Consider the following 27,318-nt stretch of genomic DNA (forward strand, 5'->3'; position numbering starts at 1 on the left):
TCCATTTTGGAGGCATTAAAAATCATGCTCCTTGTATTATAAATGGGAGAGTACTGTAACCACTGCAGTCAGCCAGTCTCACAATACTATGCAACAGGCCAGGTGGAAAGTCAGTCTTTCTACCCAATTCTTGCTCTGCCAAATCCTAGAAAAAGAAAGTTGCACATGAGAAGCTGAGGTCCTAAGTTCAAGACTGCCTCAGCCTACTCCACATTCTCTCCGAGCTGGGCTTTTGGTTAAAAGAACTTCTAGGAACAAGTATGCAATAGATGTTTTGTTTGTTTGTTTTTTATTGAGACAGTGCGTCGCTGTGTCACCCAGGCTGGAGTGCAGTGGCGATCCCAGCTCACTGCAAGCTCCGCCTCCCGGGTTCACGCCATTCTCCTACCTCAGCCTCCCGAGTAGCTGGGACTACAGGTGCCCGCCACCACGCCCAGCTAATTTTTAGTATTTTTAGTAGAGACGAGGTTTCACCGTGTTAGCCAGGCTCAATCTCCTGACCTCGTGATCCGCCCGCCTCTGCCTCCCAAAGTGCTAGGATTACAGGCGTGAGCCACCGCGCCCGGCCTGCAGTAGATGTTTTTATGCAACTTGTCACCATGGCTAGAAAAACAAGTACTCATAATTTAAATAGGAGGGTTTAACATGTCCTAAGGATACTCATTGGTTTAGAACTGAACAGAACCAAGAAAATACAGATTTCTAGCTTGCTAATTCAATTCTCACTGGGTGCAAAATACCCTCCTGAGACCCTGAGTCCAGCAGAGTCCTTATGACCGAAATTTTAGTATTGTTCAACTACATACATACACACCAGTCCACAGTAACACAAGGCCAAACTTAGCTATTCACATGACTTAGAAAACGCTCTGTGGGAGCCATTTTGTAACTCAGGTTACAAAATGATGATGGACTACAGGGTATTTGTTTCTCCTAAATATTTTTAAAGCATCCCACCTGCCAATCATGACAAATTAACAGGCAGAATCTAGTTTGGAGCCTGTTTCCAGAAACTAATATCCAGAACTTGACTCTGGAATACTTGAAGAAACTTGAGTACTATAAAGCTGAAAATGATCATCACTATTATCTACAGTATTGTTCCCTGACATGGTATTAGAACAAGTGTCTAGCCTTTTGCTGGGGTTGAATATCTTTTGCAACTCCATTTTTAGAGTGCCCGCTGTAGCCAGCACTTGATGTAATTTCTTATTTAAACTTCATAATACATTTAGTTTGAGAAAACAGCATTAGGTATCAGTCACTTTTGCTGATCCTCACTGGCAGGCGGCAGAGCCCCAGGTTAGCCTGTCACAAGGCTCAGGTGCTTTCCATCATACCACACCACCTCCCAACAGCCTGAAATCAAGCACACAGCTCCTTCCAACAAGGCCCACCAGTAGACCATGCTATTGAAGTCCTGGAAATCTGCTATAAATGGGACCAGAAAGATTTTTTTTTTTTTTTTTGAGAGAGGGTTTCACTGTGTCGGCCATGCTGCAGTGCAGTGGCACAAATCATGGCTCACTGCAGCCTCTACCTACCGGGCTCAGGTGATCCTTCCATCTCAGCCTCCCAAGTAGCTGGGACTACAGGTGCACACCACCAAACTGAGCTAACCTTTTGTATTTTTTGTAGAGACGGCTTTGCCATGTTGCCCAGTCTGGTCTCAAACTCCTGGGCTCAAGCCATCCTCCCACTTCAAGCCTCCCAAAATGCTAGGATTGTAAGCATGTACCACGATGCCCAGCCCAGAAAGAACTTTTGTACCTGAATCAGGTATGCTGCCACCATAGTGGCACTCCTGGAGCGCCCAGCCTTACAATGCACGTAGACACACTGGCCCAGCGACTGGTACTTGAGAGCAAATTGGACTCCCTTCTGGAGGTTGTCCAAGGTAGGGATCCCAGTCATGTCTACTGTGCTGAGCCGCAGCTGCTCGACTCCTAGTCTCTTCCACTCCTGGAACCAGGTCCACCAGTATGAAAAAGAATGAAAAAAACCTGATGTGGGTGGGATGATAAGGGGCTCCTAAGAGGCAGCAAAGCAACAGGGAAGTTTCAGGGTTTACTACAATGGGAATACACTGTTTCCTGTTTTCTAAAATAGAAACTCCTTACAGAAATGCTTTTTTTTCCCATTCCGGGTGAGGACAGAAATGTCTTTAAAATGGCTGGCCTACATAGTTGGTTTTTCATCAAACAGCAGCTATGCTGCTGAGTTAGAATTATGTCCAAGATTTAAAGTGTTCCTTTTCTTTTATTACGACAGAGTCTCGCTCTGTTGCCCAGGCTGGAGTGCAGTGGTGTGATCTCAGCTCACTGCAACCTCCACCTCCCAGGTTCAAGCGATTCTCCTGCCTCAGCCTCCTGAGTAGCTGGGCCCACAGGCACGTGCCACCAAGCCTGGCTAATTGTATTTTTAGTAGAGACGGGATTTCATCATGTTGGCCAGGATAGTCTCGAACTCCTAACCTCAGGTCATCTGCCCGCCTCAGCCTCCCAAAGTGCTGGGATTACAGGTGTGAGCCACCACACCAGCAGGTAAAGTGTTCTTAAACTACCCTTTGTGTACTTGAATATTTAGCTGCAAAATATTAGCTATATATATTTTAGCTGCAAAAAATTCAGCTGCAAACATCTTAACATTTTATTTCGGCCGGGCATGGTGGCTCACGCTTGTAATCCCAACGATTTGTAAGGCTGAGGTGGGCAGATCACCTAAGGTCAGGAGTTCGAGACCAGCCTGGCTAACATGGTGAAACCCTGTCTCTAATAAAAATACAAAAATTAGCCAGGCCTGGTGGCGGACGCCTGTAATCCCACCTACTAGGGATGCTGAGGCAGGAGAATTGTTTAACCCAGGAGAGAGAGGTTGCAGTGAGCAGAGATCACACCATTATATTCCAGCCTGGGTGACAAGAGAAAAACAACATCTCAAAAAATATACATATTTTATTTTAGAGACACGATCTTGCTATGTCGCTCAGGTCAGAGAGCAGTGGTGTGCAATCATGGCTCCCTGCAGCTTCAAACTCCTAAGCTCAAGCAGTCCTCCCACCTCTGCCTCCTGAGAAGCTGTGACTACAGCTGCACGCCACTGTGCCTCGCTAATTTTGTTATTTTTGTGTGTGGAGATGGGGGTCTCGCTATGTTGCCCAGGCTGGTCTCAATCTCCTATCCTCAAGCCATCCTCCTGTCTCAGCCTCCCAAAGTGTTGGGATTACAGGCATGAGCCACCAGGCCCAGCCAGTGTAACTTTTTTTTGTATAATTTTGGCACCTGTGTAGTGATTCAGCTGCAGATTTGGGGTACAATATTTTGCCAGGGCTTTCTATTTCTCTGTCCATAAGTCTCCTCTTTTTTTACCACTTTTTTTTGAGGAAGCACATGGTAGAAAATAGGGTTATCATTTTAAAATTAAAAGAATGGGCCAGGCGCAAGACTCCGTCTGGAAAACAAAAAAAACAAAAAAAAAATTAAATTAAAACAATGCACTGACCTTCATTAGTGCAATGTCATCACTTACAAAGAAGAAATAGGTGGCCAGGTGCGGTGGCTCACGCCTGTAATCCCAGATTTTGAGAGGCCAAGGTGGGTGAATTGCCTGAGGTCAGGAGTTCGAGATGACTCTGGCCAACATGGCAAAACCCTATCTCCACAAAAAATACAAAAATTAGCCAGGCATGGTGGCGGACACCTGTAATTCCAGCTACTTGGGAGGCTGAGGCAGGAGAATCACTTGAACCGGGAGGCAGACGTTGCAGTGAGCCGAGATTGCACCATTGCACTCCAGCCTGGACAATGGTGTGAGATGTAAGACTCTGTCTCAAAAAAAAAAAAAAAAGAAGAAATAGGAGAAATAAGGTCTCTGGCAACTGGGCAAACTTTATGCTTTAAGACTTCAGATATCCTCCAGCTACTCTTATTATTAACCTCTTAATAATGAGTATCGGAGACTGTATGGTTCTGAATGAAGGTCAGCTTTTTTTTTTTTTTGAGATGGAGTCTCGCTCTGTCGCCCAGGCTGGAGTGCAGTAGCCGGATCTCAGCTCACTGCAAGCTCCGCCTCCCGGGTTCACGCCATTCTCCTGCCTCAGCCTCCCGAGTAGCTGGGACTACAAACGCCCGCCACCTCGCCCGGCTAGTGTTTTGTATTTTTTAGTAGAGACGGGGTTTCACCATTTTGGCCAGACTGATCTCAAACTCCTGACCTCACACGATCCACCCACCTCAGCCTCCCAAAGTGCTGGGATTACAGGCGTCAGAGCTACCACGCCTAGCCAAGTCACAAATATTTCCAGCCAAGTCACAAATATTTTTAAGGTTTCAAAAAATCCTCAGGTTGAAATAATAGTATCTTCATCATGCTATATCAGTAAAACAAATGAGAAAGATAATTGTTTAGTGCTATTAGATGCCAAACACTATAAAGATAGGGCAACATTTTTAATCACATTGTAGATAACATCTTCTTTTTTTTGGGGGGGGGGGATGGAGTCTCGCTCTGTCGCCCAGGCTGGAGTGCAGTAGCCGGATCTCGGCTCACTGCAAGTTCCGCCACCCGGGTTTACACCATTCTCCTGCCTCAGCCTCCCGAGTAGCTGGGACTACAAACGCCCGCCACCTCGCCCGGCTAGTGTTTTGTATTTTTTTAGTAGAGACGGGGTTTCACCGTGTTAGCCAGGATGGTCTCGATCTCCTGACCTCGTGATCCGCCCGTCTCAGGTTCCCAAAGTGCTGGGATTACAGTCTTGAGCCATCGCGCCCGACCAGATAACATCTTCTAATAACCATTGTGGAAGATTCCACAAACAAGCCAGTCACATTTAATGAAAGTTATGCTTTAGGCCTAAACTTCGTTATGAGAGAACTTTGTAGTTCCACCATGATTTCTAACATATGACTAAAAATTACCCCAAATCAGAGCCAAATTAACTCTACAGTTTTATGAAAAATGTGGGGAGGGGGACGTGTTAAGGGGGTGCTTTTCTTCTTATAGTTGGCAGGGCCTTCATCTGGAATCCTTAACACTGGGAATGCTGACCCATACTCAGAGCTCAAAGTGCAGAAAGAATGAATGAAATCAGGAAGGCACAGGAAAGTTGCCTTTCAATTTTAGTTTCTGATTTTGTTTACCGAAATAAGAATACATTACATTCGTTCACAAAGGAGAAATCAGACTTTGTCAACTTGCACTTTTTTTTTCTTTTTTTTTTTTTTTTTTTTTTGAGATTTTTTCACTCCTGTCGCCCAAGGCTGGGCTGGAATGCAAGATGTCAGCTCACTGCAACCTCCACCTCCCCGGCTCAAGTGATTCTCCTGCCTTAGCCTCCCAAGTAGCTGGGACTACAGGCGCACGCTACCATTCCCGGCTACTTTTTGTATTTTTGTAGAGATGGGGGCCTCGCCATGTTGCCCAGGTTGGTCAGGAACTCCTGGGCTCAAGTGATCTGCCCGCCTCCTCCTCCCGCCTCCCAAAAGTGCTGGGATTACAGGCGTGAGTCACCGCGCCCGGCCCAACTTGAACTTTTAAACAAACGCCTTTCACAGTTTCTAGCCTACCTCCAGGTGCCGTTTAGAGGACCAGACTGGAGGCAAAGCAGCTTGGGACGCCTGGCTCTGGGGCATGATGACCTCCCCCAAACTTCTCTAGCCGTCCCAGGCCCAGGGCGGTGGGCGAGGGGAGCGGGCCCCCGAGCCTGCCCCGCGGCCCGGTCCCTCACCTGTGAAGAGTGGCACAGGAACCTCGTCTCATACTCCTCGTTCATGGTGATCACCCCGCGCACGTTCTCGTCCTGTACCAGCTGCCGAGGCAAAGAGGTGGCTCAGCAAAGACGGTGGAGACCCCAGCGGCCCGACGGAGACGGAACGGCGGGGACGGGGCAGGTGCCCTGGCTCCCCGGCCTGGCTCACCTGGCGCGTCAAGCTCCGCAACGGCAGCGCGCCCAGCAGCACTGTGGGGTCGATGCGGTGGTACCAGTCCCGGTGCGCCCGACCCGGCACCTTCCCGCGGAACAGGGTGTAGAGCAGCGTCGGGTAGAAGAGCACCCGCGCCAGGCCGGCCTCCAGCAGCGCGGTGGCCGCCATCCCGCGCCACCCGGCCCGGCGCAGAGGCGACCCATCGGCCCCCGCGCTCACGGTCTGGACCCGCGAGAAGAGCAGGCGGGTGCCGGGGCGGGGCTGCCAGCTGCACGAGGCCTCTCGCGGGCTCGCACCGGGTGACGGCGGGGCTGGCCTGGAGCCCCGGGGGCGGGCCGCGGGGCTCTGGAGGAGGGCCCTGCGGTCTCGGGGGAGGGACCGAGGACTCCTGGGCGGGAAACTGGAACCCCGGCCAAGGGAGAGCGCGTCGCGGGCCAGACACTTGTGAGCCCCGTAGCGTGGGAAACTGAGGCCCTCGCCTGTGGCCGGTGACCTCCTTCCTCCGAGGGAAGGGGTGTGACCCCAGGGGAGGAGAGCAGGAAGGACACTCCCTCCAACCCTCGACCAGAGAAGGGGGCAGTGACCCTAAGTGCGGGTGTGACCCCACCAAAGGGAAGAAAAGACAAGGAAGAGGCTGTGTGCCAGGTAGCCCTGAAGAGGAGAGTGGAAGGACTTAGAGCTTTCAAACAGTGGAGCTACCTGGGTGAGGGCCTGATCCCAGGGTGAACAGGGGACTTGGGCTGAGGTCGCCTTCCTCCTCGCCTACCCGTCCCAGGGCACGGCTCCCTCCATCATCTGACCAAACAGCAGTGTTTACATAGCAGGAAAAAATAGGAAAATATGCATTATAATGTATTAATATATCATTAAAAAATTATGAAAAGCTCAAATATGAAACCTGCAATCTACAAAAAGGTAAGTAGAATGGTTGTAATGCCAGCTATTTACTTTTTTGTTGTTTGTTTGTTTTGAGATGGAGTCTCACTCTGTTGCCCAGGCTGGAGTGCAGTCACATGATCTCGGCTCACTGCAACCTCCGCCTCCTGGTTCAAGCGATTCTCCTGCCTCAGCCTCCCGAGTAGCTGGGATTACAGGTGTGTGCCACCACACCCAGCTAATTTTTGTTTTTAGTAAAGATGAGGTTTCACCATGTCAGCCAGGCTGGTCTCGAACTCCTGACCTCAGGTGATCCACCTGCCTCGGCCTCTCAGAGTGCTGGGATTACAGGCATGAGCCACTCGGTGGGCCTATTTATATTTAAATCTTTCTCTGAAACAGGCATCTGGTGTTTTTTTTTCTGTTTGTTGTTGTTGAGACAGAGTCTTACTCTGTGGCCCAGGCTGGTGTGCAGTGGCACTATCTTAGATCACTGCAATCTCTGCCTCCCTGGTTCAAGTGATTCTCCTGCCTCAGCCTCCCTAGTAGCTGGGACTACAGGTGTGCACCATCACTCCTGGCTATTTTTGTTTGTTTTTGTTTTTGAGACAAAGTCTCGCTCTGTCACCAGACTGGAGAGTACAGTGGCAAGATCTTGGCTCACTGCAACCTCCGCCTCCTGGGTTCAAGTGATTCTCCTGCCTCAGCCTCCCAAGTAGCTGGGATTATAAGCACATGCCACCACTCCCAGCTAATTTTTATATTTTTAGTAGAGATGGGGTTTCACCATGTTGGCCAGGCTGGTCCCAAACTCCTGACCTCAGGTGATCCATCCCCCTTGGCCTTCCAAAGTGCGGGGATTACAGGCATGAGCCACCCCACCTGGCCCATCTGGTGGTTTTAAAAGATTCATTTTCTTTTCTTTTTTGAGATGTAGTCTCCTTCTGTTGCCTAGGCTGGAGTGCAGTAGCGCCATGTCAGCTCACTGCAACCTCCGCCTCCTGGGTACAAGCAATTCTCCTGCCTCAGCCTCCCCAATAGCTGGGACTACAGGTGCCCACCACTATGCCCGGCTAATTTTTTGTGTGCTTTTAGTAGAGACAGGGTTTCGCCATGTTGGCCGGACTGCTCTCAAACTCCTGACCTCAGGTGATCCATCCGCCTTGGTTTCCCAAAGTGCTGGGATTACAGGCATGAGCCACCGCACCCGACCTAATTTTAGAATATTTTCATGGCCCTCAAAATAAGCCCCATATCCATTAGCAGAGACACCATTTTCTCCCAATCATCCTCCAGCCTTAGGCAAACACTAACCTACTTTCTGACTCTATAGATTTACATGTTTAGCATGTTTAGGGCATTTCTTCTTTTTACTTTTCTTCTTTTTTTTTTTTTCTAGGAAACAGGGTCTCACTGTCACCTAGACTAGAGCGCAGTGGCAGCGTGACCATGACTCACTGTAGCCTCGACCTTTTGGGTACAAGCAATCTTCCCACCTCAGCCTCCCAAGGAGTTGAGACTACAGACATGTGCCACGATGCCTGGCTAATTTTTTATTATGTGTGGTGATGGGGTCTCACTGTGTTCCCCAAACTGATCTCAGGACTGGGCACAGTGGCTCACTCCTGTAATCCCAGCACTTTGGGAGGTTGAGGCAGGCAGATCACCAGAGGTCAGGCGTTTGAGACCAGCGTGGTCAACATGGAGAAACCCCATCTCTACTAAAAACATACAAAAATTAGCCAGGTATAATAGTGGGCGTCTGTAATCCCAGCTACTCGGGAGGCTGAGGCAGGAGAATCACTTGAACCCGGGAGGCAGAGGTTGTGATGAGCCGAGATCACGCCACTGCACTTCAGCCTGGGTGACACCATGTCAAAAACAAAACAAAACAAAACAAAACAAAGTGATCTTGAATTCCTGGGCTCAAACAATCCTCCCGATTTGGCCTCCCAAAGTACTGGGATTATAGGTCTGAACTACTGTGTCTAGCCTAGTGTATTTCAAATAAATGGAGTCATACAATATGTGTTCTTTGTATCTGGCTTCTTCTTTTTTTTTTTTGAGATAGAGTTTCACTCTTGTTGCCCAGGCTGGAGTGCAATGGTGTGATTTTAGCTCACTGCAACCTCCACCTCCTTGGCTCAAGCAATTCTCCCACCTCAGCCTCCTGAGTAGCTGGGACCACAGGTGCGCACCACCACACCTGGTGGCAAATTTTTGTATTTTTGGTAGAGATGGGCTTTCACCATATTGTCCAGGTTGATCTCGAACTACTGGACTCAAGTGATCTTCCTGCTTCAGCCTCTCGAAGTGCTGGCATTGCATGCGTGAGCCACCCCACCCTTTTTTTTTTGAGATGGAGTTTCATTCTTGTCGCCCAGGCTGGAGTGCAATGGCATGATCTCAGCTCACTGCAACCTCCGCCTCCCAGGTTCAAGCAATTCTCCTGTCTCAGACTCTCTAATAGCTGGGATTACAGGCATGCACCACCACTCCCAACTAATTTTATATTTTTAATAGAGACGGCTTCTCCATGTTGGTCAGCCTGGTCTTGAATTCCCGACCTCAGGTGAACTGCCCGCCTGGGCCTCCCAAAGTGCTGGGATTACAGGTGTTAGCAACTGCATGTGGCCTTTTTTTGTTTTTCTTTTTCTTTTCCTTTTTTTCAGACGGAGTCTCTCTGTTGCCCAGGCTGGAGTACAATCTTGACTCACTGCAAGCTCCGCCTCCCGGGTTTACACCATTCTCCTGCCTCAGCCTCCTGAGTAGCTGGGACTACAGGCGCCCGCCACCACATCTGGCTAATTGTTTGTATTTTTAGTAGAGATGGGGTTTCACTGTCTTAGCCAGGATGGTCTCAATCTTCTGACCTCATGATCCGCCCATCTCGGCCTCCCATAGTGCTGGGATTACAGGTGTGAGCCACCACGCCCAGCCTTTTTTTCTTAATAGATATCTCTTTGCTTAGAGATATCTGTCTTATGCTTAGAATGTTTTCAAGGATCGTCCATGTTGTAGCAAGTATCAGACTGTCCTTCTTTTTATTGCCAAATAATATCTTTTTTTTTTTTTTTTTTTTTTTTGAGGTGGAGTCTCACTCTGTTGCCCAGGCTGGAGTGCAGTGGCCAGATCTCAGCTCACTGCAAGCTCCGCCTCCTGGGTTTACGCCATTCTCCTGCCTCAGCCTCCCGAGTAGCTGGGACTACAGGCGCCCGCCACCTCGCCCGGCTAGTTTTTTGTATTTTTAGTAGAGACGGGGTTCCACCGTGTTAGCCAGGATGGTCTTGATCTCCTGACCTCATGATCCGCCCGTCTCGGCCTCCCAAAGTGCTGGGATTACAGGCTTGAGCCACCGCGCCCGGCCGCCAAATAATATTTCAATATATGGACAGACCACATGTTTTTATCCGTTTATCAGTTGATGGATATTTGAGTTGTTTCCATTTTTGGCTATGTTGAACAATGCTGCTGGGAACATCTGCATACAACTTCTGGACATAGGTTTTCATTTCTTTTGTATATTTGACTAATCATGGAATTGTGAGGTTATAGAGTATTAGTATGTTTAACCTTTAGAAGAACTGTCAGTTTTCCAAAGTGACTGCACCTTTTTGCATTCCCACCAGGAGAGTATGGAGGGTTCCAATGTTGCCATGCCACATGGTCGCCAACACTTATTATCTGTCTTTCATTATAGCCATTTTAGTGGGTGTGGTGTTTCTTTGTGAAATAAACTTTTTTTTTTTGAGACGGAGTCTCGCTTTGTTGCCCAGACTGGAGTGCAGTGGCGTGGTCTTGGCTCACTGCAAGCTCTGCCTCCTGGGTTCACGCCATTCTCCTGCCTCAGCCTCCCGAGTAGCTGGGACTATGGGCGCCCGCCACCACGCCCGGCTTATTTTTTGTATTTTTGGTAGAGACGGGGTTTCTCTGTGTTAGCCAGGATGGTCTCAATCTCCTGACCTCGTGATCCACCCGCGTTGGCCTCCCAAAATGCTGGGATTACAGGCCTGAGCCACTGCGCCCGGCCAGGAATAAACTTTTAAATGTGGAATAATTTAGATGCACAGAAAGGTTTTAAAAATAGTACTGAGAGTCCATTATGTCCTTCCCCCTCCAATGTTAACATTTTTTTTGGTAACAGCTTTATTGAGGTATAATGCATATGCCTTGTCACCCTCCTAACTATACAATTCAGTGTTTATTAATATACTCACAGGGTTGCACAACCATCACCAATATCTAATTTTAGAAAATTTCATCATCCCAAAAAGAAATCCTATACCCATTAGCAATCATTCCCCATTCCCTCATTCCCTGACAACCACGAATTGACTTTCTGTCTCAGTGGACCTGCCTATTCCAAACATTTCATATACATGGATCATACAACATGTGGTCTTTTTATATTCATGTACACATATTGATAAAGGTCATTATAACTATATAGAGAAAATGTTTTGTTTTTTGTTTTTGAGACAGAGTCTCACCTGTCACCCAGGCTGGAGTGCAGTGATGTGTACATTATATAATATGTATATTATATATGATATGTATATTATAAATTATGTGTTATGTTATATGTATATTATATATGTATATGCATATTATATATGTATATTATATATTGTATGTACATTATATATGTATATTATATATTGTATGTACATTATATATTGTATGTCATATGTATGTTATATAGTATGCATGTTATATATTATATAGAATGCATATTATATATAGAATGCATTATATATTACATATAGTATGTATATTATACATTATATATAGTATGTATATTATACATTATATATAGTGTGTATATTATACATTATATATAGTGTGTATATTATATATTTTATATATATATAAAATCAGAAAGTCTGCATTTTGGTAAAATAATGGATCTAGTTAATAGCCATCAATGGATAAAAGCATTAGATGAAACACTTATAGGAAACGACCACAGAGGGATCAGGCTGAGGCCACCTCAACCACGGATGAGTCTGTGTCACTAAAAACAGGACAGACAACCTGACATCATAGGCTATAGGCCCCCAGATGTGATGCAGTGCGATGCTCGCAGCACCACCTGAATATAACCAGGCCTTAAGAGTTTTCTTTCTGGCCAGGCGCGGTGGCTCACACCTATAATTCCAACACTTTCGGAGGCTGAGGCGGGCAGATCACCTGAGGTTAGGAGTTCAAGACTAGTCTGGCCAACATGGAGAAACCCTGTCTCTACTAAAAATACAAAAAATTAGCTGGGCATGGTGGTGGGTACAGGTAATCCCAGCTACTCGGGAGGATGAGGCAAGAGAATTGCTTGAACCCGGGAGGTGGAATTTGCGGTGAGCTGATATTGCACCATTGCACTCCAGCCTGGGCAGCAAGAGTGAAATTCCGTCTCAAAAAAAAAAGAGTTTTCTTTTTTTCTTTTAGAGACAAGGGCAGGGCGAGGTGGCATGTGCCTGTAGTCCCAACTACTCGGGAGGCTGAGGTAGGGGAATCACTTGAGTCCAGAAGTTCTGGGCTATAGTGCACTATGTCAATCAGGTGTCTGCACTAAGTTCAGCATCAACATCATGACCTCCAGAGAGTGGGGGACCACCAGGTTACCTAAGCAGTGGTGAACCATTTCAGGCTGGAAATGGAACAGGTCAAAAATCCCGTGCTGATCTGTAGTGGAATCATGCCTGTGAAAAGTCACTGCACACGAGCCTGGGCAATATAGCAAGATCTTGTCTCTTTAAAAAGAAAAACAGGCCGGTCGTGGTGGCTCATGCCTGTAATCATAGCACTTTGTAAGGCCAAGGCGGGCGGATCACGGTGTCAGGAGATTGAGAGTATCCTGGCTAACACGGTGAAACCCCGCCACTACTAAAAATACAAGAAATTAGCCAGGTTTAGTGGCATGCGCCTGTAGTCCCAGCAACCCAGGAGGCTGAGGCAGGAGAATCGCCTGAACCTGGGAAGGGGAGGTTGCAGTGAGCCAAGATTGTGCCACTGCACTCCAGCCTGGGCCACAGAGCCAGACTCCGTCTCAAACAAAAACCAAAAAACAAACAAACAAAAAAACAAGAAAGAAAAGTAAATAGGCCAGGCGCGGTGGCTCCCAGCACTTTGGGAGGCCTAGGTGGGTGGATCACCTGAGGTAAGGAGTTCAAGGCCAACCTGACCAACATGGCGAAACCCTGACTCTACTAAAAATATAAAATTACCCAGGCATGGTGGCGCATGCCTGTAATCCCAGCTACTCCGGATCTGAGGCAGCAGAATCGCTTGAATCTGAGAGGCAGAGGTTGCAGTGAGCCCAGGTGGCGCCACTGCACTCCAGCATGGGCAACAGAGGGAGACTCCGTCTCAAAAAAAAAAAAAATTAATAATAAATAAATGAATAAAAACCAAATAGAGACAGGGTCTTACTCTGTTGCCTAGGCTGGAGTGCAGTGTCATGATCATAGCTCACTGCAACCTGGAACTCCTGGGCTGAAGGGGTTCTCCTACCTCAGCTTCTTAAGAAGCTGGAACTGCAGATGTGCATGCCACCATGCCAGGTTAACATTTTTAAATGTTTTATTTATGTGGAGATGGTGTCTTGTTATGTCGCCTGGGCTGGATTTGAACTCCTGGCCTCAAACAGTCCTCTTGCCTTGCCCTCCAAGGTAGCTGGGATTATGGGAGTAAGCCATCATGCCTGGCTATCATCATTTCCTCTATAATTATTTCTCTATTGTTATATGGCTATATAATTTATCAATTTATCAATCTCCTTTTGTATCAAATTTTATGCTGTTTAAACAATGTTATGGCCAGGTGTCATGGCTCACACCTGTAATCCCAAAACTTTGGAAGGCCGAGTGGGGAGGGTCGCTTGAGCTCAAGAGTTTGAGACCAGCCTGGGCAACATAGTGAGACCCCTGTCTCTACAAAAGAAAAAAAATTAGTTGGACATGGTGGCACACACCTGTGATCTCAGCTACTCACAAGGCTCAGGTGGAAGGATCGCTTGAACCCAGGAGTTCAAGGTTGCAGTGGCTATGATAGCACCACTACACTCCAGGCTGGGTGACAGAGCAAGACCCTGTGTCTAGAAAAATAAAAATAAAAAATAAAACATGTTACAGTCTCTGCCATTATCCATGAATCTTTCCCTAGGATAAATTCCTAGAAAGGTATGTAAAAGTTCAGATTCCTCTAGGCAGATTACCTGAACTTTACTCCCTCCACCACTTGGAGAAGTCTATTTCTCTGCACTCTTACTAACACTGGCTATTTTTTTTTTTTTTTTTTTTTTTTGAGACGGAGTCTTGCTCTGTCGCCCAGGCTGGAGTGCAGTGGTTCGATCTCGACTCACTGCAACCACCATCTCCCAAGTTCAAGCGATTCTTTCTCAGCCTCCCGAGTAGCTGGAACTACAGGCACCTGCCATCATGCCCGGCTGATGTTTGTATTTTTCAGTAGAGACAGGGTTTTGCCACGTTGGCCAGGCTGGTCTTGAACTCCTGATCTCAGGTAATCCATCTGCCTCGGCCTCCCCAAGTGCTAGGATTACAGGCATGAGCTACTGCGCCTAGCCAACACTGGCTTTTTAAAAAAATAAATCTTAATCTATTTGTAAGGCAAAACATGAAACAGGAAGCTTTACATACTGTTAAATCTCACACTAGGCTTTTTTTTTTTTTTTTTTTTTTTGTATTTGGACTGTTTAGCATTTTGTCTATGCTGCTGAAACCTTTTGAAGTTACAAAATCTATTTGCGTTCTTCATGTAATTGTTCTTCCCCCCAACCTTGGGCTAACAGGCTGTGGCCTTCCTCGGTAACTCAATGCAAGAGTGATATTAATACCTTGCAAGTTCCTCCCTTGCAAATGGGAGCCCTAAGTCAAGGTGCAGATAGAATAGGAAAAAGCTTCTGGTTGCTCTTCAAGAAGTATCTGTTGAGTTAGATACAATGAAAAGCAACGGCGATATTAGGAGAATAACGAGATGGCGATATTAGGAGAATAACAAGATGGGTATGGAAAAGTTTCTAGTTGCTCTTCAAGAAATATTTATTGAGTCAGATACTGTGAAAAGCACTGGAGATATAACAAGATGGGCGTGGTGCCTGTCCTTATTTAGCTCATGGACAGGTTCCAAGAAGCTTCTAAAGGCTGAACATTTCATTCGTTTTCCATACCTGGCACTTAGATATACCTATTAATTAAGTCAACAATATTTATTCAGCATGTACTATGGATTAGGCATTATCGAGGCCCTGAGGATAGAGCAGTGAAATAAAACAGACAAAACCTCTATCCTCATGAAGTTTACCTTTTGGTTTACCTTCTGGGCTACTGTCAATAAAACAAGTAAAATACGTAAGTACAAAATATACTGTGAGGCCAGGTGCAATGGCTCACGCCTGTAATCCCAGCACTTTGAGAGGCAGAGGCAGGCAGAACACTTGCAGTCAGGAGTTTGAGTCCAGCCTGGCCAACATGGTGAAACCCTGTCTCCACTAAAAATACAAAAATTAGTCAGGCGTGGTGGCGGGCGCCTGTAAGCTACTTGGGAGGCTGAGGCAGGAAAATTGCTTGAACCTGGGAGGTGGATGTTGCAGTGAGCCGAGATTGCACCACTGCACTCCAGCCTGGGTGACAAGAGCAAGACTGTCTCAAAAAAAAAAAAAAAACCAACCCAAAAAAACAAAACTGTGTTAGATAATGATAAGTGTTTTGGATAAAAATGAAAGTGGGATTGAAAGCATGGGGGTGTGTGTATGTGTGTGCATAGTGTGCATACGTATGCCATGTATGTGAGCAATGTAAAATAGGGTGCTCGGGGAAAAGTGGACTAAGAAGGTGACACTTAAGTCAAAGTCTGAAGGAGATGAGGAAGTGAGCCATGTGGATATCCACATGATTCTATGGAGCACAAAAGGAGACAGATTCTCTGCTTGAAACATTTCTATAACCTATAGGAGGAAATATATGGTAACATTTTTGACAACATTCTGTAAGCTATAATGGTCTATAAATACAGAATGTTTTCAGTCAATTACACATAAAACTATTAACAAGAACAAGATCATATTATCAGCATTATGAATGTATATAAAACTACCCAGTACAATTAGGGAATATGATCATGTACAATTTAAGGACTAAACGGTACCAGAAAAACTGTGGTTAGTTTTTTTTCCCTCCAAAGGCGAGAGAGGAAAACCCTTGAGGCCTTGAGGCTTCTGCTTGGAAGCCCACTTGTTTGTGGTAAGGTAGGATATAATCAGTATTTGTGGGTATAAAAATTATATTCTCTGGGAAGCCAGATGATGTTACAGAGAAACCATCCCATGAGTTATTTGCATGTTGATGGGGCCAAAAGCTTCCAGAACAAAGTTTTGTTTACCTGCATTTAACTGCCTCACAAGGTCTGGAACCTACGTAATAAACATTGGCTCAAACAACAACAACAAATTGTACTGCTTGCGTTCTATCTACACCCAGGGATTCCTAAGTAACTCGGGAGGAAGTCTTTAAAGACCTAACCTGAGTTGTTAAGAAAATATATATACATTTCTTTTTTCTGGGAAAAGCAGGTTATGGCTGAGCAATCGGTCTCTTAATAGAATCTTTGTGAATTTCCTGATGTCGCAGCGATCGTTGACAGGTTGTGCGTTCACACTGATTATCTTGCTAAAAGGCACTCCCTGCACTTGGAACACACATATCCACATCCCAGCAAAGAAGGAAGGCCTGGATGCTGTTGCTTATCTGTTGGGGCAAAAAGGGGCGTGCCATGTGCCCAACGCTGGCCAAGCACCAGTCACTCCTTCACTCATCCATTTATTCAACAAATATCTTATTATGCTCCTACTCAGTGCCCAGTAGGGGTGCCTCCTTGCCCACCAGGGTCATCTAGAGCTCCTGTGGGTGCGGTGGGCGGAGTCAAGAACTTGATTCCCAGGCCTGGCTCTTCCCTCCAGTAGGGCTCGGAGACAAAGAGATGTGCCCCTGCAGCTCCCTCGGCTGAGGGCTCCGCCCGCGGCCCCAGGGGCTTAGGCGCGGCAGCTCCTCCACTTCCCAGCCCGAGGGGGCGCTGCAGTGCCCGGCGCTCGGCCCGCCCCTACGCCGCGCTCCGCTCGCATCTGCGCTGCGGGCGGCACCGCGGTGATACGTTCCCCTTCGTCGCGCTCCCCCTCCTCCTCCGCCCTCCCCGCCGGTGGTAGGTGCCGGAAGTGCCGCCATTTTGGGGTGTTCTGCTCTGGCGGCAGCGGCGGCAGCGGCGGCGGGACGCGGAGGCTCCCCCGGGATTCGGCCTCAGCAGCGAGGCGGCGGCGGCGGCTGCGGAGGCGCAGGTAGCAGCTGAGGCAGCGGCGGGCTCAGGTGCAGCCGCTGGTGAGTGCTGCGGGCGCAGGATAACGGGCCGCGGGAGGGAGGGAGGGAAAGAAGGCAAGAGGGAGGCGCCGCGGGGCGGGTCCGGTTCGGGAGGCCGCGGGTCACAGGGCCCTCCGGGCGCGGCCTCTCCTCGTTCTCTGCGTCCTGGGGCAGGGCTGCGATCTCCTCCTGCATGTCGGGGTCCCAGGCTCCCCGGGTCCTGTCGGGCTTGCCCGGCGCGTGCCCCCGCGCCCTGGGAGACCCGCCCTCCTCGTGGCCTTGCTTCTTCTCCCCGCGCCCTTTACCTTCACCCTCTGGGCTCAAAGGCTTCGTTCCCTACCCAGTGCCAGCTCCGTTTTCCTCCTCTTTCTGGCTGCCGTGCTGGACCCAGGCTTCCTGCCCGGGACACCCCATCTCTGCCCCTGTCGCCTCACGTGTTCTTGGTGTTCACCCCTGTGGGTACCGAAGGGTCTCCGCCCCTAAAAGGCAGCGCTTTTCTGGAGCCTCGAGAGCCCCTCGTTTCTCGCCCCAGATCCGCTAGGGCCTTGGCTTGCCCTCCCCCCACATCAGGTGCTCACCCTGTCGTGGCCTAGTAGCTGGGCAGGAATCTCGCACCCGGGAGCGCGGGGAACACATTAAAGCGCTTTCTTCGCTAGGGAACAGGCTTTGAATTTAAAACCGGTGGTGTCTTGGTTGTGGTCCTTCGGGCAGGATGTTGTTTTAGTTCTCGGAGACCATTGCACATGCACCAAGGAGCTTCTCATTGGTTTAGGCTCATACCCATAGTTGAGGGTAATGTGGTGAGATTTGGATTGGAATCTGTTTCCGCAAAATGGAATCTCTTTCTCGCCAGGAGAGAGCTGTAGGTTTATTACCTTCGAGTAAAAAGACTGCATAACAGTTTTAAGGAGCATGAAATGTTTTATAATGTGTGCAGTGTAAGAGGTTACGAATACTCAATCTTTTACAGGAACTTCATTTTTTTTTTTTTTTTTTTTTTTTAAGACGGAGTTTCGCCCTTGTTGCTTAGGCTGGAGTGCAGTGGCGCGATCTCGGCTCACTGCAACCTCCCCAGGTTCAAGCGATTCTCTTGCCTCAGCCTCCCAAGTAGCTGGGATTACAGGCATGCGCCACCACTCCCGGCTAATTTTTGTATTTTTAGTAGAGACAGGGTTTCACCATGTTGATCAGGCTGGATGTTCCCGAACTCCTGACCTCGGGTGATCCACCCGCCTCCCAAAGTGCTGGGAGTACAGGCGTGAGCCACCGCGTCCGACCGACCGGAACTTCACCTTTTGAAGGTCTTTTCACTGTCTTTGATTACCCGTGAATTGGGAAGGCTTTAATTGCATGCTTTCCCCTTGCCCACAAGTGTAGCTTCTAAGTGCTATGGAAGTTTCAGCCTCTCCATTAATCCTTGGTGAGAATGAAGGCGTCTTCATATAGAATCACCCTTTCTGTTTTAGCATTAATGAGTCCACTTAGAAAATCACGGGATTACTATAGCGTGCACAAACTGTTGCTACGGTGATTTTCTTCTCATGCTAATTTTTGTATTCTTCTGGCTTTACTTCCCTAGTATGTGGTTTCTGATGATGAGTTAGCCAAGATTAAAGCAGCACTGTTGGTAAAGCAAAGCTGGAGCTTTCAGCTGTTGCTTTAACCAGGAAGGTTATGGTTCCCCTAGTGGTTCTTTTCTCATGACAGTCCACCACCTGTTTCCATTAATAATGGTCTTAGGCCCAGAGCATAGACCTCAACTTCTATTCAGCCATTCATTCTGATCCCTTTAAAGAAAATAAAACCCAGGGTTTTCTTTAAAGATTGTGCTATCTAGACTTAAGATCCACTAGCAGGAGGGGCTGTTAGAGATGGAATATCTTTTCTAGAACCCGTTCACTTTTTGGATGAAGAAACTGAGGGCCCTAGAAGTTAAGTGACTTACTTGCCCAAGGTTATGTTTTTTTTTTTTAAACAATATCATGAGTATAATAATGCAGTCTACCCTTTGAGATGTAATGAAATGGGAAAGGACCCTGACTTGAAGTTAGAACTAGGCCTGGATTGTAATGCTTGCTCTGTCATTTGCTAGTTATACAACCTTGGCAAGTCACTCAACTGTTCTCCTCAGTTTATTCTCACCTGCAAAATGAAAGAAACAGCATCTGTCTCACATGGTATTAGTTCAGCTTCTGTAATATGGTGAAATACCCATGATGTAATAGGCAGACAGTGAAGTTTTTAGCCAAAATGATTTATTTTTCTAAAGATTTCCATGTATTTTTCTTAATACAGAAGTTACAGATTCATTATAAAAAATACATATAAGTCATAAAAGGAAGAAACTCACCCATAGTGCCACCACTCAGAGATGATTGTTAAATATTGGGTCTTTATCTTGCCCATCATTTTTATATGCTATAGAAATGCCTATTTTCGCAAAACAGGCTTATCCTAGTCACAGTTTTGTGATGTGGGTCCAGTCCCAACCCCCCAGCCCCGACCCAGCCATGGAGTCTTGCTCTGTCACTCATACTGGAGTGCAGTGGTGTGATCTCAGCTCACTGCAACCCTGCCCGCCCGGCTCAAGCAATTCTCCTGCCTCAGCCTCCTGGATAGCTGGTATTACAGGCCCTTGCCACTGCGCCCAGATAGTTTTTGTATTTTTAGTAGAGATGGGGTTTCATCATGTTGGCCAGGCCCATCTAGAACTCCTGACCTCAGGTGATTTGCCCATCTCAGCCTCCCAAAGTGCTGGGATTATAGGCGTGAACTACCATGCCTGGCCTTTATTTATTTATTTATTTATTTATTTGTTTGTTTGTTTTTGTAGAGACAGGGTGTCACTGTTTTGCCCAGGCTGGTTTTGAACTTCTGAATAAAGATGTGAGCCACTGAGCCTGGCCTACATGTTAAAATTGTGGTTAAAAACACAAAATTGGCTGGGCGCAGTGGCTCACGCCTGTAATCCCAGCACTTTGAGAGGCCGAGGCGGGCGGATCACGAGGTCAGGAGTTCGAAACCAGCTGGCCAATATGGTGAAACCCTGTCTATACTAAAAATACAAAAATTAGCCAGGTGCAGTGGCATGTGCCTGTAGTCCCAGCTACTTGGGAGGCTGAGGCAGGAGAATCGCTTGAACCTGGGAGGTGGAGGTTGCTGGGAGCTGAGATTGCGCCACTGAACTCCAGCCTGGGCGACAAGGCAAGACTCTGTATCAAAAAAAAAAAAAAAGACTCACAACATTTACTAACTTAGTCATTTTTAAGTGTTCTGTGACGTTAAGTACATTCACACTGTTGGAAAACAGATCTGTGAGTTTTTCATTTTGCATATCTAAAACTCTATACCTGTTAGACAACAGCTCCCCTTTTCCCCTTCCCACTAGCCCCTGGTAACCACCATTATTTGTGTTTCTACGATTTTGACCACTTTAGATAACATCATGTGAGTGGAATCATACCATGTCTGGTTTTTGTGACAGACTTATTTCACTTGGTGTAATGTCCTGAAGACTCATCCATGTTGTACTATGTGACCGGATTTATTTCCTTTTTAAGGTTAATACTTCATTGTGTATATATATATCATGTTTATGGACTGCATCCACTAATGGACTTTTGGGTTGCAGCTACCTCCTGGCTATTGTGAATAGTGCTGCTGTGACTGTGTGTGCAAATAGGTATTCCAGCCTCTGGAATAGTATCATTTGTTTTGGATATATACTCCAAAGTGGGATTGCTGGATCAAGTGATCATTCTGTTTTTAATTTTTATTATTTTGAAAGAATGCAGTCCACTGGAATAGTTTTTTTATTTTTATTTTTTTAAGAACCCCTATACTGCTTTCTATAGAAGTTGCACCATTTTACAGTCTCACCAGTAGTACCCAAGGGTTCCAGTTTCTCCACATCCTCACCAATCTTTTTTTTTTTTTTTTTTGGTGGCCATCTTAATGGGTGTGAGACACCTCACTGTGGTAGTTTTTATTTGTATTTCTCTGCTGACTAGTGATGTTGAGTATCTTTTTGTATACTTGGCCATTTATATATTATCTTTGGAGAAATGTCTGTTCAAGGCCATTTCCCAGTTTTTAATCAAGTTTTTTGGTTTTTGTATTGTTGAATTATAGACGTTCTTTATATTTCCTGGATTTTTTTTTTGGGACGGAGTCTCGCTCTGTTGCCCAGGCTGGAGTGCAGTGGTGTGATCTCTGCTCACTGCAGCCTCCACCCGCTGGGTTCAAGCGATTCTCCTGCCTCAGCCTCCTGAGTAGCTGGGACTACAGTCATGTGCTACCATGCCTGGCTAATTTTTGTATTTTTAGTAGAGAGGGAGTTTCACCATGTTGGCCAAGCTGATCTTGAACTCCCGACCTCAGGGGATCCGCCCACCTCAACCTCCCAAAGTACTGGGATTACAGGTGTGAGCCACCACAACCAGCCTCTATTTTCTGGATATTAACCCCTTATGAGATAGATGATTTGCAGATATTTTCTCCCATTCCGTAATTTGTCTTTTCACTTTGTTGATTGTATGCTTTGATACACAAAATATTTCATGTTTGATATAGTCCTGTTTGTTTATTTCTGGTTTTGTTGCCTGTACTTTTGGTGTCATATCCATTAAATCATTGTCAAATCCAGTATCATGAAGTTTTTCCCCTATATTTTCTTCTAAGAGTTTTATAGTTTTAGGTCTTACATTTAGGTTGTTTTAACCTTTTTTTTTTTTTCTCTTTTCTTTAAGACGGAGTCTCACTCTTTCGCCCAGACTAGAGTACAGTGACTCGATCTTGGCTCACTGCAATCTCTGCTGCCCTGGTTCAAGCGATTCTTCTGCCTTAGCCTTCCTACTAGCTGGGATTACAGGTTCCTGCCACTGTGCCTGGCTAATTTTTGTGTTTTTAGTAGAGACGGGGTTTCACCATCTTGGCCAGGCTGGTCTTGAACTCCTGACTTCGTGATCCACCTGCCTTGGCCTCCAAAAGTGTTGGAATTACAGACATGAGCCACTGCGCCCGGCCCGTTTTAACCCTTTTTAAGTGTGTAATTTAGTGACATTAATTACATTGAGATGTTGTGCAGTCATCACTGTGATCTTTCCAAAATGTTTTCATCACCCTAAACAGAACCTCTGTAACCATTAAGCAATAACTCTCAATTTTCCCTTCCCCCCTGCCTCTTGTAGCCTCTAATCTATCTTTGTGTCTGTGAATTTGCTTATTCTAGATATTTCATGTAACTGGAATCATGTAATACTTGGCTTTTTGTGTCTAGCTTATTTCACTTAGCATGTTGTTTTCTTTTTTTTTTTTTTTTTTTTTGAGACGGAGTCTCGCTCTGCCGCCCAGGCTGGAGTGCAGTGGCCGGATCTCAGCTCACTGCAAGCTCCGCCTCCCGGGTTCACGCCATTCTCCTGCCTCAGCCTCCCCAGTAGCTGGGACTACAGGCGCCCGCCACCTCGCCCGGCTAGTTTTTTGTATTTTTTAGTAGAGACGGGGTTTCACCGTGTCAGCCAGGATGGTCTCGATCTCCTGACCTCGTGATCCGCCCGCCTCGGCCTCCCAAAGTGCTGGGATTACAGGCTTGAGCCACCGCGCCCGGCCAGCATGTTGTTTTCAAGGTCCATGCGTCATTTTGTAGTATGTATCAGGACCTAATTTCCTTTTTTGTTTTTTTTTTTTTTTGAGATGGAGTTTCACTCTTATCGTCCAGGCCGGAGTGCAGTGGCGTGATCTCAGCTCACTGCAACCTCCGCCTCCCGAGTTCAAACTGCCTCAGCCGTCTAAGTAGCTGGGACTACAGGCATGAGCCACCTAGCCTGGCTAATTTTGTATTTTTAGTAGAGATGGGGTTTCACCATTTTGGCCAGGCTGGTCTCAAACTCCTGACCTCAGGTGATCCACACGCCTTGGCCTCCCAAATTGCTGGGATTACAGGCATGAACCACCGTGCCCGGCCCTGATTTCCTTTTATGGCTGTGTTCCTCTACTTCTTGAGGTCAGGAATGTCTCCTTTATTTTGCTGTCCTCTGTTGGAGTTCTATAAAGGTTTAATTGATTATAATTCATGCTCTTCATGTGGATTGCCAATCACAAGAGAGATGTCTACTGACATATTCAAACTTCTTGAAAATACACATATGTCAGCATGTATAATAAAGTAGTCTATAGCGATAATCCGAATCACTGTGTATAGTATTTAAAATTTCTAATCTAGTCAGATTTTCCTATCTTTGAATGTATAGCATTTTCTTTTTCCTTTTTTTCTTTTTGGAGACAGAGTTTCGCTCTTGTTGCCCAGGGTTAAGTGCAATGGTGCAATCTTGGCTCACTGCAACCTCCACCTCCTGGGTTCAAGTGATTCTCCTGCCTCAGCCTCCCAAGTAGCTGGGATTACAGGCATATGCCACCACCCCCAGCTAATTCTTTGTATTTTTAGTAGAGACGGGGGTTTCTCCATGTTGATCAAGCTGGTCTTGAACTCCCGACCTCAGGTGATCCGCCCACCTCAGCCTCCCAAAGTGCTGGGATTACAGGCGTGAGCCACCGTGCCTGGCACAGCATTTTCAAATAATGTGTACTGAAAAATATCACTTGGAGAGGTTAAGAATTGACAAGTTCCTGCCTTTGCTTTATACCTATAATATATGAATGACTTTGTTAGGTGGATCAATTTCTAGGTATTGTATGTTGTGCACAGATAAATTTGTAAATCTGCCATTAATGGCCTAGTTAGGCTAATACTTTAGGGTATGAACATTTCAGAGATATTCATAGGTGCCAGGCACGGTGGCTCACGCCTGTAATCCCAGCACTTTGGGAGGCCAAGGTGGGCGGATTACGAGGTCAAGAGATTGAGACCATCCTGGCCAACGTGGTGAAACCCTGTCTCTACTAAAAATACAAAAATTAGCCGTGTGTGGTGGCACTCACCTGTAGTCCCAGCTACTCAGGAGCATGAGGCAGGAGAATTGCTGGAATCCGGGAGGCAGAGGTTGCAGTGAGCCAAGATCACGCCACTACAGTCCAGCCCGCCAATAGAGCGAGACTCTGTCCCAAAAAAAAAAAAAAACAAAAAACTCATAGGTCTCTCAGTTTGTTCTAGTGTGAAGAAAGTTGGCCAGGCGTGGTGGCTCACACCTGTAATCCCAGCACTTTGGGAGCCTGAGGCAGGCAGATCATCTGAGGTCAGGAGTTCAAGACGAGGCTGACCAACATGGAGAAACGCTGTCTCTACTAAAAATACAAAATTAGCCAGGTATAGTGGTGCATGCCTCTCATCCCAGCTACTTAGGAGGCTGAGGCAGGAGAATCGTTTGAACTAGGGAGGCAGAGGTTGTGGTGAGCCAAGATAGCGCCACTGCACTCCAGCCTGGGCGACAAGAGCAAAACTCCTTTCTCTCCCCGGCGCCCTGCCCCCCAAAAAAAGATACTGAGAGTATCTGTCAATTGCATGAAAGGCCTTTCTCCTATTTTTCTCCCTTAAAAAAAATTAGGGAGGCCAAGGTGGGCGGATCACAAGGTCAGGAGATCGAGACCATCCTGGCTAACACGGTCAAACCCCGTCTCTACTAAAAATACAAAAAATTAGCCAGGCGTGGTGGCGGGCGCCTGTAGTCCCAGCTACCCGGGAGGCTGAGGCAGGAGAATGGCGTGAACCCAGGAGGCGGAGCTTGCAGTGAGCTGAGATGGCGCCACTGCACTCCAGCCTGGGTGAGAGTGTGAGACTCCATCTCAGAAAAAAATTTATATATATATATGAGAGGGACTGGGCATGGTGGTGCATGTGTGTAATCCCAGCACTTTTGGAAGACTGAGGCAGGTGGATTGCTTGAGCCCAGGAGCTTGAGACCAGCCTGGGCAACATAGCTAGACCTCATCTCTACAAAAAATACAAAAATTATTGTATTTTTGTACAAATTTTGTAAAACTTTTGTATAAAAAAAAGAAGAAATAGAAAAAAGGTCTCTGGCAGCTGGGCAGACTTTATGCTTTAAGACTTCAGATTTGCTCTTTGTTATTAATCTCTTAATAATGCTCATTATTAACAATATGTTCCTTAGTATTAACATCTTAATAACCTCCTAATAACTTATTATTTACCTCTTAATAATGGGTATTGGAGACTTTATGGCTCTGAATGAAGGTCAATATTTATTTATTTATTTATTTATTTTTGAAATGGAGTCTCGCTCTGTCACCCAGCCTAGCGTGCAGTGGTTCAATCTCAGCTCACTGCAACCTCTGCCTGGAGGGATTCAAGCAATTCTCATGCCTCAGCCTCTCAAGTAGCTGGGATTATAGGTGCCTGCCACCACGTCCGGCTGAGTTTTGTATTTTTAGTAGAGACGGAGTTTCTCCATGTTGGTCAGGCTGATCTCAAATTCCCGACTTCAGGTGATCTGCCAACCTCGGCCTCCCAAAGTGCTGGGATTACAGGCGTGAACTGCTCCACCCGGCCTTAATTTTTGTATTTTTATTAGAGATGGGATTTCGCCACGTTGGCCGTGCTTGGCCAGGCAGATCTCGAACTCCTGACCTCAAGTTATCTGCCTGCCTGGGCCTCCCAGAGTATTGTGATTACAGGCATGAGCCACTATGTCTGGCCTATTCTTTGATTTTTGATTTTTTTTTTTTCTTTTTTGAGACTGAGTGTCACTCTTGTTGCCGAGGCTGGAGTGCGGTGGCACCATCTCAGCTCACTGCAACCTCCGCCTCCTGGGCTCAAGCGATTTTCCTGCCTCAGCCTTCCGTGTAGCTGGGATTACAGGTATGTGCTTCCACACCTGGCCAATTTTGTATTTTTAGTAGTGATGGGGTTTCTCCATGTTGATCAGGCTGGTCTCAAACTCCTGACCTCAGGTGTTCTGCCCTCCTCAGCCTCCCAAAGTTGATTGTTATTAATATAATGCTATAGTTACTAGAACACGTATACTAGAGTTACAGTACACTGAAATGGTCAAAAGGCAAGTAGAATAGAAATAAGAAAATTTTGATGAAAATCTGGAGAATTAAGTCTTTCTGTAATTGAGAGTTGATTCTTTGATTGTGGAATCCTGAAAATGGAAATGGTTTGAAAGGATGGTGTGACTTGAATGGGCTTTATAAGCACAGCCTGGTAAGGATAACTGACAGCTTGGGACAATGGATTTAGGGTACCACCAGTTTAACATTTCTGGGCGTGTTTTCCTATCTTTAAAGTGGAGATACCAACTCAGAATAGTAATGTGAGGATTAACTGAAGTAACTTATGCTAGGCACCGAACAGTGCCTGATACAGTATTGATAATGCTGTTTCTTTTTCCGTGTGTAAAATGGGCATACCATTCACTTGTCTCTTGGGTCAGTAATGCGTTTCAGCCAAATGAAATAAGTAACACAGGTGAAATGCCTAGCAGTGCCATACGTAGATGAGCAGTACCTAGTATGTCAATGTTCCTTTTGTTTCCTTTTATGAGTGCGTTTTGTTTTGCATTTTCTTGTGTCTGTTGTGGCTTGAGGGATGAGATTTGTGTGTCTGAAATGCTTTGCTAAACAGGGCATTGTTCCTTGTGGAATACTTGGGTAATATGGTTTCCTGGATTTCATATTCACTGTTTCTACTTTATGTGAGAACCTAGTGTTGGGAGGCTTCTGCGTTCAAAGAAAACTGAAAATTATAAATGAATATATTGGATTTGTAATAGGGGACACCTGGGTCTCTTTGTAGTTTAAAGTGACGAGTTCAGGCGGGGAGGAGGGCTCTAATATTTAGAGTTGTAATGCAGATATAAGACTTAATCAGTTTTAGCTGTTTGCTTTGTAAACTGTATTGTATCAAGAGTCCTTATTTGCCAAAAACAGCTTTCTTTCTTTCTTTTTTTTTTTTTAGAGATGGGGTGGGGACAGGGGTCCGCGGGTCCACTGTATAGCCCAGACTGGTGCAAACTCTTGGGCTCAAGCAGTCCTCCTGCCTCAGCCTCCTGAGTGGTTGGGATTGATTACAGGAGGGCAACATTATGCCTGCCTTGAAGACAGTTTCCTTGATGAGACCTTTGTAAAATAACTTTGACCTTGTCGTAGAATTGGCTTAGAATCTTCTTAAAGTGGAGGTTTCTTTATGGAATTCTATAGTTATTTTTTAACCTCTGCTGTGCTGTGGAGGCCATGAGTATGTA

The 27,318-nt window shown here is 46.4% G+C and overlaps 2 protein-coding genes across 3 annotated transcripts in view; one reads left to right on the forward strand and one right to left on the reverse strand.

Moving 5' to 3' along the window:
• PTPMT1 (protein tyrosine phosphatase, mitochondrial 1) overlaps positions 1-27,318 on the reverse strand; it is an 88,556-nt gene that overhangs the window by 2,402 nt on the left and 58,836 nt on the right. Inside the window, exons 3-5 of one of the 2 annotated variants that reach the window (XM_025357546.1) lie at positions 5,916-6,435; positions 5,726-5,806; positions 1,771-1,962 (exon numbers count right to left, since the gene is read on the reverse strand). In XM_025357546.1, the coding sequence (XP_025213331.1) occupies positions 1,771-1,962; positions 5,726-5,806; positions 5,916-6,089 (447 nt within the window). In that variant the 5' untranslated portion in view covers positions 6,090-6,435. Of the gene's footprint in view, positions 1-1,770; positions 1,963-5,725; positions 5,807-5,915; positions 6,436-27,318 lie in introns of those variants that run through there. The other variant, XM_025357547.1, reaches the window with a different exon arrangement.
• CELF1 (CUGBP Elav-like family member 1) overlaps positions 16,665-27,318 on the forward strand; it is a 93,068-nt gene continuing 82,414 nt past the window's right edge. Inside the window, exon 1 of the mRNA XM_025357544.1 lies at positions 16,665-17,179. The gene's annotated coding sequence lies outside the window, so the exon portion shown is untranslated. The remainder of the gene's footprint in view (positions 17,180-27,318) is intronic.

The sequence above is a fragment of the Theropithecus gelada genome, chromosome 14 (genome assembly GCF_003255815.1).
Source record: "Theropithecus gelada isolate Dixy chromosome 14, Tgel_1.0, whole genome shotgun sequence".
Lineage (NCBI taxonomy): Eukaryota > Metazoa > Chordata > Mammalia > Primates > Cercopithecidae > Theropithecus > Theropithecus gelada.